The 13,200-nt window shown below is 29.1% G+C and overlaps 3 protein-coding genes across 5 annotated transcripts; 1 reads left to right on the forward strand and 2 right to left on the reverse strand.

Annotated features, from left to right (window-relative positions):
* Positions 1-943: 943 nt before the first annotated feature.
* On the reverse strand, positions 944-5,818 carry LOC126838687 (calreticulin). The gene is made up of 5 exons (XM_050573317.1): positions 5,530-5,818; positions 5,104-5,412; positions 1,890-2,350; positions 1,578-1,772; positions 944-1,510 (listed from the first exon to the last, which is right to left on the reverse strand). Exons 1-5 carry the CDS (start codon positions 5,621-5,623, stop codon positions 1,352-1,354), a joined length of 1,218 nt encoding a protein of 405 aa, XP_050429274.1. The 5' UTR covers positions 5,624-5,818; the 3' UTR covers positions 944-1,351.
* Positions 5,819-7,261: 1,443 nt separating this feature from the next.
* LOC126838688 (mpv17-like protein 2) lies at positions 7,262-10,963 on the forward strand. 3 transcript variants are annotated; one of them, XM_050573318.1, is made up of 5 exons: positions 7,262-7,515; positions 8,877-9,195; positions 9,269-9,507; positions 9,828-9,956; positions 10,031-10,963. In XM_050573318.1, exons 2-5 carry the CDS (start codon positions 8,910-8,912, stop codon positions 10,085-10,087), a joined length of 711 nt encoding a protein of 236 aa, XP_050429275.1. In that variant the 5' UTR covers positions 7,262-7,515; positions 8,877-8,909; the 3' UTR covers positions 10,088-10,963. The 3 variants fall into 3 exon arrangements, with proteins under 3 accessions (XP_050429275.1, XP_050429277.1, XP_050429276.1); XM_050573320.1 differs by having other exon boundaries at positions 7,262-7,504; XM_050573319.1 differs by lacking the exon at positions 7,262-7,515 and adding an exon at positions 8,491-8,765.
* On the reverse strand, positions 9,484-13,143 carry LOC126838684 (E3 ubiquitin-protein ligase TRIM23-like). Its single transcript, XM_050573314.1, has 8 exons — positions 12,930-13,143; positions 12,051-12,347; positions 11,705-11,989; positions 11,529-11,637; positions 11,013-11,428; positions 10,698-10,937; positions 10,463-10,588; positions 9,484-10,402 (listed from the first exon to the last, which is right to left on the reverse strand). Exons 1-8 carry the CDS (start codon positions 12,999-13,001, stop codon positions 10,223-10,225), a joined length of 1,725 nt encoding a protein of 574 aa, XP_050429271.1. The 5' UTR covers positions 13,002-13,143; the 3' UTR covers positions 9,484-10,222.
* Positions 13,144-13,200: the final 57 nt, after the last annotated feature.

The following is a 13,200-nucleotide window of genomic DNA, read 5'->3' on the forward strand; positions in this document are numbered from 1 at the left end:
TGTGAATAGTAACAGGTTTCTCAAAATATTGTCATTGATTTCATTATTGATTTTTCATTTCATGATACAAAATCTTAAATTTTTATTTAAAAAAGGTATTGTCATATTAATAGCAAATGTTTTTGGGTTATCTATAAAATAATAAAAAGCTATCCATTTGGGTAATCAATTATTATATAGATCTGTTGGGCCATAGAATAATAATATTCTATACATATTATTATGAATTCAACTGTGGTATTCTTAACAGATACACAGTTAATTAAAAACTAATAGTATCTTAAGTGATTTTTTTAATGTGTCTCACACTGCTACTATACTGTATATAAATTAGTCAAAAATCAAAATAAAGTGAACAACATCCCATAGTAAAATATAAAGTTCTTAATGTACTATTCTAATTTAAAAATTATAATAATTACAATACAAAATTATAACATCTGCAAAGTTGTTGAAAGCACTAAAAAAAGATTAATATGTAACAAATTAATTATAGTATTCAATAAACTGAATTCTGTGTCCCAAAGGAATTAATGCCATTACTATTAGGAAAAAACTGGGAACACCAAAGTAAGCATGGTGACAAATATATAAAAAGAAAACATTCAATTTTATAAAGATGTCATAGTTGGTAGCTCATTTGCTATCCAACAAACTTTGTATAAATAACTTATTACAGTATACTATTAAGATTATTGTGAACTAATGGTTTTTACTAATTTCACATAAACTAAATAATTTTAAAAAGCTCAAGCTGTGAATTTTTATGATTTAATGGATTGTTATTTATTATTTATAATTCATGTTATATTATTATCTATAAACAAAATTATTTTATAATTATCGTCAACAATACAAATTACAACCATTTTACTTATTTTATTATATATTTATTTTTACACACACTTTTAATTATAAAATAGTATAAAACTTAAGTAGTGTATTTGCTTCTGATTCTTTATTAACTATAAACATACACACAATGCTCATTATAAGAAGATAATTTTGATACATAATGTAAATAAAAAAAGGATGATTAGAATGATTTAACTAAACAGTTAATTATATTTATATATAAATATATTATAATAGAAACGAATGTTTTTTAAGTTGCCTAAACTGCCGTTATAGATTAATGAATTAATTGATGAGACCAGTCACGGATGGGTTTAGGTTAGGAAAAATGACCATATACTATGTAGAAATACAAAGAATAAGAAGTTTGCTGAGTGCTCAACGGAAAACAAATGTGTGGCAGTCCTAAACTGGTCGGATAAAATTCAAAATAAATAATATAGTAAAATAAAAATCATTAACTTAAACAACGACATCAAACACAGTCTTTTTTTTTTTACAATTCGTCGTGAGCTTCTTCTGATTTTGCTACAAGCTCTTCATCTTCATCTTCGTCTTCATCTTCAGGTACAGAGTCTTCAGATTTCTTTGCTTCTTGTTCTTCCTTCTTCCTCTCTTCTTCATCTTGGGCTTCCTTCATTTTCTTTTCACCCTCCTAAACACAAAACATCCGTAAGATCTCAAATTTTATTAAAATACTTAGAAGTTTATAATCAACTTACATATCTAGGTTTCCAGATAGCGTTAGCCTTTTCTTGGGCTAATTCAATGTCATCTGTGATCAGAATATTGTTGAATATGGTACCAGATTTCACTTGCCACAAATCAAATCCGATAGCACAAATTTCTTTCCTCGAGTACAATTTGTCATCTGGTTTGTATTCTGGATTATCAATCTCAGGATGCACCCAAACACCCTATACAATTTCATAAACAATCATGCGTCTATTAGTTTACATAATACGTAATACTATAATAATATATTATATTATAATATGTATTTATTAGCTTACAATATAAATATTTAAACATACCTTGAAGTTAGGATTATCAATTTGCTTAGGTTTCCATTCGCCCTTGAAATCTGGGTTATCGATCATTGCTGGTCCCCATTCTCCATCCATCTCATCATCCCAATCGTCTGGTTTAACAGCTGCAGGGTCAGGAATGTGTTCAGGCTTTTCCCAGTCTTCTGGTTTCTCGTCATTTGGATCATCGATAGTTGGCCTTTCATCCCAATCTTCTGGTTTCTTAGCATTAGGATCTTTGATTTTCTTAGGTGGTAAAAAGTCCCAATCAGCTTCCAACTCACCAGATTCTACCTTTTCATTGTCAATCAAAACTTCATAGGTATTATCTGGTTTTACAACAAGTGTGTAAAGATGTGAGTAGACATCATCACGGCAACGGATATCTTTATTGACTAATACATTTTTGCCGTTGTAACTAAATATTACATGTACTTTTTTGGTACCTGGTCCGCAAATATCGGGTCCTAGAAACAAACAATTAGAAATTCACAAATTAGTTTGATGTTTTAGTATTATTATTCTCATATGGAATTTTTGACTATTTTTTTTAGGCTTAGTTCAGCCTGCCCAGAAAGGGCAAGACTGCCAAAGATTGAGTATCAAACCGATGACAGTGAGCGCTAACGCACTACTATCCTAACCATTCTTCCTTCTATTTTATATATGGGTAAAACATATTATAATTTCTTTTACGACAAAAACCACTGAAAAAAATAGGTATACAATTTATATATTCTTGTTTTTATTTGTCATGAAATTTGATTTCATGTAACATTTTCTTGAAAAATATTATAAATAAATAAAAGATTGTAGCGACATAATAATTCTATTAAACTCATAATATCCCCTTGGTCTCTGTTTGAACATGCTACCATAATACATCATAAGTTAACTAGCAGATGATTCTAAATAACTAGAAAATATTTTAACTTAACTATACTCTATTCAGAATAAGAACAGGCTTTGGCGGCCGACCAGTTTTTGTCGGGCAGCGGTCTGGCACCGCCCATTTTATATTTCGTCTGTAGCCCCACCGGCGGCAGTGTTCAAGCTCCGTTGCTCGTAGTGAAGCCACGCCCATGCGCACAAGTCGGCCGCCGAAGTATGTTCTTATTCTGAATAGAGTATAGCTATTTTATTTTTGAAAATAATGTTCATTATCCCAATAGTCCATGTTAATAAAATAAATTCAGTGGATACTTATGAATAAAATAGTCAAGTGTTAAATCATATCATAATTTCCAAAACACACAGCTACAATCAACCTAAATCAATCAAATATAAGGGTGTGAGTTAAGCAGCTAAATGACATACGAACTTAGGTGGAATAGGGTACAGGATATTAGACACTATTGGAAAATGTCTAGGATGCTATGTGAGAGCGAAACAACAGTCAACAGATTTCTTAAAAATAGTTTTATTATTTAGTTAATTGCAATATATGGGTAATAACAGCAACAAATTATTATAGACAGACTATCAAACCTACCGTATTCTCTTAATATTCAAAATATAATTTTATACACATTATATCTTTTACAATGCTTTTATTAACTTTAGGACTTCTAACATCTACAGATTTGCATCGAAACATTAAATTGAAAATTATTTTATCAATTTATGTTATTAAATTGCTTTAATAACTTTCACCTGAATTTTTTTATAATCCAATATTTAATCTTTTTTTTTTAAATATTTATCAACCCGTTAATCTGTCTACTTTTGTTCACACCTATATAAAGTGCGTACATTTCTTACCTGAATCACAGTGACTAAATGTGACTTTGGTTGTTTTAACCTACAGCGCAACTAACAACAGGTTAAAGATATTGAATATTGTGTACCCATTAATAATTAATTATTATATTTACCTATAAATTAAGTGAAAATAACATACCTATTATTAAATTTGAACATGTAATATAATTTACTTATCTATATAAAAATTATTTAAATAAATCATTTTAACATAACAAATGAAAAACAACTTTAAAAATGTTATTCTTTCATTTCAAATATTACTTTTTATTATGATCTACCTTTTACTAATCCAAGTAAAATAACTGTCACACTTAAATAATACTATTCTTTTTGCATTGATTAACTACATATAGATAGGCGATAGCCTATTCTATATTGTGTTAAAGGGGACGGAGTGGCTAAATAGATTAAAGCAGCAGTGCCGCTGCACATTGTCGTTGGTTCGAATCTGATCATGAGCGTGACCGTTCACTAGTCAGAACAACCTAATTAGGACATGAGACCGCCATTTCCCTGCTATGCATGGCAAAAATGCCATGCGCTCACCTAGGCAACCAAACTAGGCCCTAATTCCCAATCAATATGCGCCATACGTTACAAAAAAAAAAAAAATTGTGTTAAGAACTTGCAGCTCATAAATTTCAGTCAGCAATGGGAGCCAGATAATACAGAAGCTAGAGTTCTAATTTTTATATTTGTATAGGGAATCTATGTGTAGTTAATCAACACTTAAAAGTATGGACTATACTTTTTTTAACTACATGCTTCAATCACTTTAATGTGATCATTATCTATTTAATGTCAAGATAGATATAATATTATATAGATATTGGTAATATATTATTTATCTGACGAGCAATAGCTGCAGATTCAATTGTTAAAGATAAATAGTTTATATTAACATACTATCTACATTCTAATTATTAGATTATCATAATTAGTGTATTTATATTTATTATATAACTGCCAACATTAAATAGAAAAGAATTCTAAACATTTGTCTAATATAAACTATCTCGTTTTCAACTAGTACAAAATGATTATAAAATGGTCATTGAACCAAATTGCTAATGCAAAGTTAGGATATAATATCAAAATATATCATACATGGAACTATCTACAAGGTGATCTCTCTTTATATTGTTTAATAATGTAATAGTCATACCAAAAAATGCATACTTTATACTTATACATTTTTTTATGGCTGAATGGCCTTAAAATAAAGCATATTATTACTGTTATGAATAATTCTGATGAAAATGACATGATAAAATGCTACAGAACATGTAAAAAAAAATACCCAGCCATTAATTTTATGGAATACTTGAATACTTCATACAACGTGAAAAATCATTGGTCAAGATAAGACAGGTAGATGAATAGGTACATAACTTTTAATTAGGATAAAAAATTTAAATAATAATGGAAAGTGATAGTATAGTATTATTATATTTACCGAACATAATTTCATAAGGAGTTTCGCCATGCATTTTCTTGGGCTCTAGTTCGCAGTTGAACAATTTGACATATCCACCGCCACAATCAATGTTTTGTTCGTGTTTGACTGTGTATTGAATGACCAAGTTCTTTCCGTCGTTGCTGAATGGTGAAAACTTCTTGGAAATTGCATAAAAACGTGCATCTTGTGACGTTTGTATGCCTTTGTCGGCTTCGCCATCGTTATAAAATGCTCCAGAACTGTGCACGAATTTTCCGAACTCTTTTCCAGGATGCTCGGAGTACGTCCATTCGTTTTCAAACGAGTCTGTTAGACACAAGCAAAATTAATTATAAGTAACATATAGGTAAATCTTGAGGGAATAAAACAAAACAACTTGGACAAACATTATTTGCGACTTGCAGATCATTGAAAAACACTCACCGTCGGGGAAGTTCTCTTCGAAGTAGATTTCCGCCCTGGCCACGGCCAAACAACAAAACAGAGCGCAAAACGCCAAATTTATCGGTGCTCTCATCTTGCGCGGGTGTCGCTTAAAGATTGTACGCTATGTTCCAATTGAATTATTATAAAATACAAATGGTTACACACGATAAAAAAGTACAATTCACACCCCGGACGAGTACTTGTGTAAGTAAATGTAATACGTGTTTGCCATAGACAAACGCAATCACCAGCGATGACAGTGACGAGTGACAACGACGGCAGACGTGAGCCGGGAGTTATCGCAATGTAGTTTTTGAAGTCGGCCAGATGGACAACGGTGATTGGCCCGGCTTTTCAGCCAACCGGGGTACAACACGCCGCGCCGTCAGTCGTGTCGACCACATAACCTAAAAATTATAATAAAAAAAACCTACTACATCCTAATATATTATTATGCGCGGCGTAATAGTGGTTCCCGCGAAAATTCAAAAATGTTGATTCCGTAGCGTGTGTAATGTTCTATACAATTGGATAAATGCACATTGAAACATTTTACATGAGAGCAAACAAACAGTAATTTGCACTTTCCTCCTATATGCAAATTTATATAATAATATTAAATGTAATATAATATTACTATTATTATTTTATTGTAACAATACATAGATTGGAGGATAAAACCGTTTTCGGAAAAAAATTGTATATAAAATATGTATATACATATCTATGTATAAATATAACCATACATTGAACTTTCTATTATTTAAAATATAACAAAGATAGTTAGATAATATCGCAAGTGTGCTGATATGTATAACATGATTGATGACAACAGCTGTGTACACGTATTAATTATTATTCTATTGATACAGCATTATATTATTAGGTTATAATTTGTATTTTACAGCTAAAAAAAAATGTTACCTACTCTAATTGTATCTAATTTATAAATTAACCGCAAAGGTATGTATAGAGCAATAGATTCACTAGGTGATGTTTCAGTTAGGTACTCTTTAATGTATTATATATTGATACTATTATGCGATGTAATAATTTATTGTATCCCATTTTATTCCCCATTTATTGTATTCTACCCTATACAATAGATCGCAATTACATGATACTCGATGTACAAATTAATTTTATATACATTACTTAGATCAACGTAGTATTTAATTTAAATTTTAATGTATTATAGTAATAAGAAGGCTACCTCCGCATAATTAAAACTATATTTAGGTAAAACAAAAACTAAGTCAAATTATTACTAATTATAATTAAAAGAAAAATCGTATTTAGAGTTATTTGGTCGTTATTTTCAAAAATTACCCTCCTTTCTCACAGTCATTATATTGTCATTAAACACAAATATCCATTCAACAATTTCACTCGTTAGTAACATTAAATTTTAATATATTCGCATTCTTTGGCTTAATAATAATTTTTTGATTTAATATTTTCTTTTTTTTCTAAATGATATAACCACAGAATAGTCTATTCTGTGATATAACTGTATCTTTTAAAAATACGATAAATATAATTTTTTAATTGTATAATTGTCATTCTACCTAAGTAATTAATTATAATTACAATAATTAATAATACTAATACATTTATCGGATATTTCAATTAAAATTAATGTATCGACTAAAAAATCATATAAAAGGTTTTAAATGTTGATAGTAAGTGGTAATTGTTAAAATACACAGTTAAAATATTATATTGAAAAGAAAGAATATAATTTATATTATTCACGTGTAAGATTAATTGATAGATATTCTAAACGACCTACGCAGGGCGTTAAATTAATTAAACTTGTTCGGTAATACCTAAAGTGTTCTACAGTGTTCTGTACATTTTTGCTTTTCAAATATTTATTCATTTTTATCCGGACAATGCAATTGAACCGAAGAACCAACTACGCTTAGATTTACTAACATATTTGCTCATTTTTACTTGATTACAAAAGAAGGTGGGACGTGGGTAATGTATTTTTAAAATATTGTGTAATATATGTATGTTGGTTTATTATTATCTTCTGTTAAACTTTAAAGTAATATAGTTCCTGTAGATACAGAAATCGATTTGAATACCAAATAAAAAGTTTTTATTAAAAACTCTAATATGAAAACTCAGATAAGCTTTCATTAGTTAAAATCTAGTAAGCTTGTGATAAAATATTTGTAAATCCTGTGTGAATTAAAAATATTTTTTAAAATTTGAAAAATAATAAACATTACAATGCGCTAGAAATGCTTTTTAAAATGTATAAGGTGTGAATAATTTATACGTATAACTATAAATAAATATGGTATGTAGTTAAAATCACTGTCTTGTATAATTGATAATATGGGTAAACATTTTAGTTATCAATAATATTGTATTTATTTTATCAACATACGACATACTACATGATAAATTTTGTTGAAATAAAAACTATAGAAATATAATCCATATTTCTTAATAAAGTATTTAAAATATTTTAACTAGGTTTTTTTCTTGTAAAACTACAGTCTACACAATATACAGATAAATGAAACTGAAAAATGTGTACATTGTTATTTAGGTGATAACAACATGCAATGTCCAATGATATCATAATTATAATTATTATACTAGGGTATTGTCAAACTTTCATTATAATAAATTATATCAAAACCAGTTCTAAACCATAAAAAAAACTTTATATGTAATCAGCAATTAGCAATAGTACAATGTTAGGTTAAATAATATTTTAAAACAAAAATAAACAACTTATGAAAATTGAAAACAGTTAGCATTTACGTAAAAGAAAAAACGATATGCACATACATTTTAATTTTTATTATAAATAATGGTCGTCTTGCAGTTTTTATGCATCGGAAAATATAAAACTGCATTTTGCTTTCCATAATATTTTTTAACATCCCCAGTTTTTTTTTAATTATATGGTAATTAATGGGGCATCTACCCTAGCATTTATTAAGGCGCATTGTAATTTTTCATTATAACATAACAGTTAAAATGTGTTTATATATATATTTAACGTTATATACTATGAAAAATATTCATATGCATCAAAATTAAAATTAATCTTATTCAACGTGTGTTATTGTATTATTGGGATGTATGCAACGGATGTAAACCACTGCACCATAACCACTTCCCCAGGATGTCTCTTGTAGAGCATGAGTCGTCCAACCGATCTAACAGGTCGTAGACTTGTTAGGTTAGAGATATATGTTTACAAATAGGTATTGTTAACATGCAATTTATTTCTCTTTGTTCCAAGCTAATTTATTTACCCTAATGATTTTCTTAAAAATACTGTAATATTGCATTGGCATTTCTCCCCTTCTTACTAGGCCTCAAGCCAAAAAAACTGTCAGCATAAAACAATGAAAATATTGCAAAATATATTGGCATTGTTTTTACTGATGAAAACTCATTTGGTTTCGAGTCCTACAGTCATTCTGCTCACTGATTGTAAACCTGAAGCTTGTATGTCGCCTGGGAAACAATGTTACTCTCTTGTGACTCGTGCTGCAACTTACCTGTTCGACCGACACCTGTATTTCATCAATACTGCTAGTGGCACTTTACTGATGTGTACCGGTGATGCCGTCCAACAGAACATCGAGCGCTATCGTGGGTTATCTGATAAATATGACTGGACAAGAACGGGTAAATACCAATTCTACATTTTTTTTTGCTCTATATTTGATAATAATCAAATCGTTTGAATGAATGTTTTTAGCACGAATAGCTATAGTGGGTACCATTCTGGGAACAGCACAACATTTCTTTTATCATAGGCTAGACAAAAAATATCCTGGTCAAGAAATGAAAACAATAGCAAAAAAAATTTTCTTCGACCAAACTTTATGCACACCTATTAACATACTCATTTTTATTTATGGCTTGGGATTTTTAGATAATAGAACATGGACTAAAATGAATGAAGAATTTAAAGACAAATTCATAACAATTTTTATGGTAAGTTATAAAATACATTTATCATACTTTAAAAATTTCAGTTAAAAAAATATAAATAAATTTGGGCCCTACTTTACATTGTTTACAAAACATAAGTATTATAAATATAAATTGAAGTAATAGCTTAATAGGTACTTATTGAATAATAGCACATTATCATCAATTACATTCCATAAAAAAAATTTATAACTAACAAAAAATGTATAATAATGACTAAAAAGAAAGGGTATATAATGGTTTGAAAAAAAACCAAATTAAATAATTATACTAATCAAACTTAATCTGAGAGGTAAGTTATTTAATATTTTTTTATTTTTTAGGTCGATTGTGGAATATTTATTCCAACTCAATGTGTTAACTTTAAGTTTGTGGGCCCAAAATACAGACTCTTATTCACTAATGTAATCTCTATTATGTATGATACATTTCTTTCATATATCAAGTACACAGTAAGTAGTAATATTTTAATTTTCTTTTAGAAATACTTTTAAACATTTTTAAATAGAATTCTATTTTTTTTCAGCATGATATTATCAAGTTAGTAGAAAAACAAAATAACAGAAATATTATAACAAATTGAATTAAGTAAATAAATAAAGGTTTATTTAATTACGTAATGTTGTTATAAAATTTGGTCTTACTGAAAGTGTATGCGATAATATATCTCTATAATACTAAATAAATAAAAATATCAAAAATATCAAAAAATGCAAGATTAGTTGAGATCGTGGACACCAGAAGCAACCAACTGTCTTGCCAGCCAATCAAGTCCATCGTGAAGGCCAGCACCACTCTGAGCATCACATGCTTGTATGTGCCAACTACGTCCACAACATAGTTTATACAGGCCAAACAATTCTGTTATAGTTTCAACAGTCACACAACTCGGTATATCCTGAGAAAAAAAAAATTGCATAAAACAGCTTTTAAGTGACAACGAATAATATTGAATTACTTGTTTGTTAGCTAAAATTAATAAAGCAGCATCTTTCAACTCTTTTTCTGTCATAAGCTTAGCCAATTCATTGGATGATTCTAAAAGTCGCTGCTGGTCACTAGAATCAATAACAAATACCACTGCCTACAAAGAAAAAAATAAAATTGAATGGAATTTTAAAGATAACTTTTTTTGATCAATTATTCGTCAAATAATTCATATTAAAAAAAATAAAAATGATTATTTATTTTACTTGTGTATTCAGGTAATAGTGTTTCCACAATGGTCTTAATTTAGGCTGTCCACCAACATCCCATATTGTAAACTTCATGTTTTTATAGTCAACAGTTTCCACATTAAATCCAAGTGTAGGTATCATAGTCATAAACTCATTCTGTTTCAACTTAAATAGCACACTTGTCTTCCCAGCTCCATCCAAGCCTAAAGTAACAACACGAATTTCCATTTTAGGACCAATGTGAACTCGATTATCCTAGAAAAGTTCAAAGTTGAAAAGTATTAATTAAAGCCATAAATTATAAATAACTATACAAAGATTATACTATACTTTTGTAAAAGTAATTGGTATACTGGCATCTGGTTGCAATTGTTCGGGCCCGAGTTCAGTAAACATTTGTTTGTGCTTTTCAATCACGTTTAAAGCCTGACTGATATCTGCACTTGCAGATATAATACGAGAATCATCTTGACGTACAGCCTGCTCACACTGTACACAAATTACAGCCACCTGGGATAATGACAAGGCTAAATCTTCTTGTAAACTTCTTAAAGAAGCCAATCTTTCACGGATATGTGTATCAACAGCACTCAATGCAGCAGCTTCTTGGACTTGTAAAGTTTCACGCAGATGTTGAAAGTACAATTGTACTCGAGCTCGTGCCATACAACCAGTACCATTGTTAGATGGATCATTATCGACTTGACTATTTGAATCCACTCCCTCTAGGCGTAACATAACTTGATCTTCAACATAATGTGACAAGTAATAGTTTTAAAATCAATCAGTTAAATATAAATATAAAAACTAACAGTATCTATTTGAGTTCAAGTGGATTATTTTTACCTAATCTTTGAATGGTATCATTGATTTCTTCCATTAGATTTCTCATTAATGGACCAGCACTTTTTACCATTGAACGTATGTTTTCTGCTTCCGCTTCAACTAAAGCATGCTAAATAATAAACAAGTATAATGAAGTATTATTTAACCAAGGATGGCAGTTTAAGTTTGCTAAATACCTTATGATTTTTATGAATACCATAGTCCTTACAAACAAAACACATAAGAGGAGGTGAAGGTTGACGACAACTATCTTGTAAACAAGTAAATTCAGCTACATGAGATGGATGTGATGGACAACGAGGTCTTTCTTGAGGTTTTTCCGATAACGGAACTCTTCGATGCTTCGCTAATGTTCGTGTACTGTGAGTTTGTTCAGAACAATAAAAACATAAATTTGTACAGCACACTGTACAATAAAGAACAGCTATATGGTTGTCATTTTCATCACAAGACACATGTAGCTATAAAATTATTGGCATTGGAATATTTTATAAATTAAATAATGGTTTTAATGTTTATTACTTGTTCTTCCTTTTTTATTGTCTCCGCATTCATATATGTATTAATATTCATCTCTGTTTTATTACTTTTTTGTAAGCGTTCTAATAGCTCTAACAGTGCAAAATTTTTTTTTAGTCCCCATACTCCTGATGACCCAATGGGTGTTGTTTGTCTATCAAATGGACATTGAACTGAAGAACATCGCTGGTACAATCGTAACAGACAGGAATGACATATAGTGTGGCCACAATATAAGAGACGTGGAACTTTATCTCCTTGAAGACTGAATATATCTTCACACACACGACATTCTAACAACTAAAGAATTAAAAATTTATTAAATATACATTGTAGTATAAATGCATTTATTTTTTTTAATTCATTTTTAACTTACTATATGTAATACAACTATAGATTGACAATTACAATAACATTAAATTAAGAACCCGTTTTTGAAAATAAAAGAAATCACTATTGGATCACTGGAAATGAATGGGAATTTAGAAGAAAAATATCAGAGATGGAGTAATCAAGAGAAAACAAAAAATTGCAAAAGATTTCTAATAAGTTCAGGACTTGAAGAAAAGATTGTCCATTGTGTCAAAGATTACAAAAAGGCATGTTATGATGAAATTAATATTTAAACCCTTAACTATAAACATTATACACTCATACACATGAAGGGGCTTAATATATATATTAGGTCCTTTCATTTGACTTCTAACTAATGAGTTTAATAATTGAGAAAAATACATATTTAAACATCAGTTTTTTAAGACTAATAAAAAACGTGCAAAATCTTCAATACATCGACTATAGATTAATTAATATGATTCGATCTTTTCGTGACCTTTCTTATTTAAAAATTGTAATTTGAAATAGTTAAAACTAGACACTTACGTCTATTTTGTCAGATACCGGCGCCACTCTGCTGAAAGACATCGAGCTATAATCGAAAGGACTGGCATTCATTATATTTTATTAGGTACCAAATAACAATATCACGAAATTAAGTTGAATCGCAATTAGAATCGTGAATCGCGATGCGTTATTAATTTATTTTAACGATATGCTGATATGATTATATGTTTGTACATGAAGGCCGAATAACTAATTTTACAGGGTTTATATATAATATAAATACTATAAATTATTGATAAAACATTATCAG

Source organism: Adelges cooleyi, unplaced genomic scaffold (assembly GCF_023614345.1).
Source record: "Adelges cooleyi isolate 19-005CV unplaced genomic scaffold, UGA_ACOO_1.1 ACOO_flye_CR_arks_rails_tigmint_CR_PRNA_30, whole genome shotgun sequence".
NCBI classification, from domain to species: domain Eukaryota; kingdom Metazoa; phylum Arthropoda; class Insecta; order Hemiptera; family Adelgidae; genus Adelges; species Adelges cooleyi.

Excerpts from the sequence above, each read along its gene's own strand:
- LOC126838687 (XM_050573317.1), bottom strand. The coding sequence starts at position 5,623 with ATGAGAGCACCGATAAATTTGGCGTTTTGCGCTCTGTTTTGTTGTTTG. Across the intron at positions 2,351-5,103 it reads TCCTTATGAAATTATGTTCG|GACCCGATATTTGCGGACCA; the intron begins GTAAATATAATA and ends GTTTGTTTCTAG. Across the intron at positions 1,511-1,577 it reads CTATCTGGAAACCTAGATAT|GAGGGTGAAAAGAAAATGAA; the intron begins GTAAGTTGATTA and ends TTTTGTGTTTAG.
- LOC126838688 (XM_050573318.1), top strand. The coding sequence starts at position 8,910 with ATGAAAATATTGCAAAATATATTGGCATTGTTTTTACTGATGAAAACT. Across the intron at positions 9,508-9,827 it reads AATTCATAACAATTTTTATG|GTCGATTGTGGAATATTTAT; the intron begins GTAAGTTATAAA and ends TTTATTTTTTAG. Across the intron at positions 9,957-10,030 it reads TTTCATATATCAAGTACACA|CATGATATTATCAAGTTAGT; the intron begins GTAAGTAGTAAT and ends ATTTTTTTTCAG.
- LOC126838684 (XM_050573314.1), bottom strand. The coding sequence starts at position 13,001 with ATGAATGCCAGTCCTTTCGATTATAGCTCGATGTCTTTCAGCAGAGTG. Across the intron at positions 12,348-12,929 it reads CGGTATCTGACAAAATAGAC|TTGTTAGAATGTCGTGTGTG; the intron begins GTAAGTGTCTAG and ends TTAATTCTTTAG. Across the intron at positions 10,589-10,697 it reads ACTATTACCTGAATACACAA|GCAGTGGTATTTGTTATTGA; the intron begins GTAAAATAAATA and ends TTTTCTTTGTAG.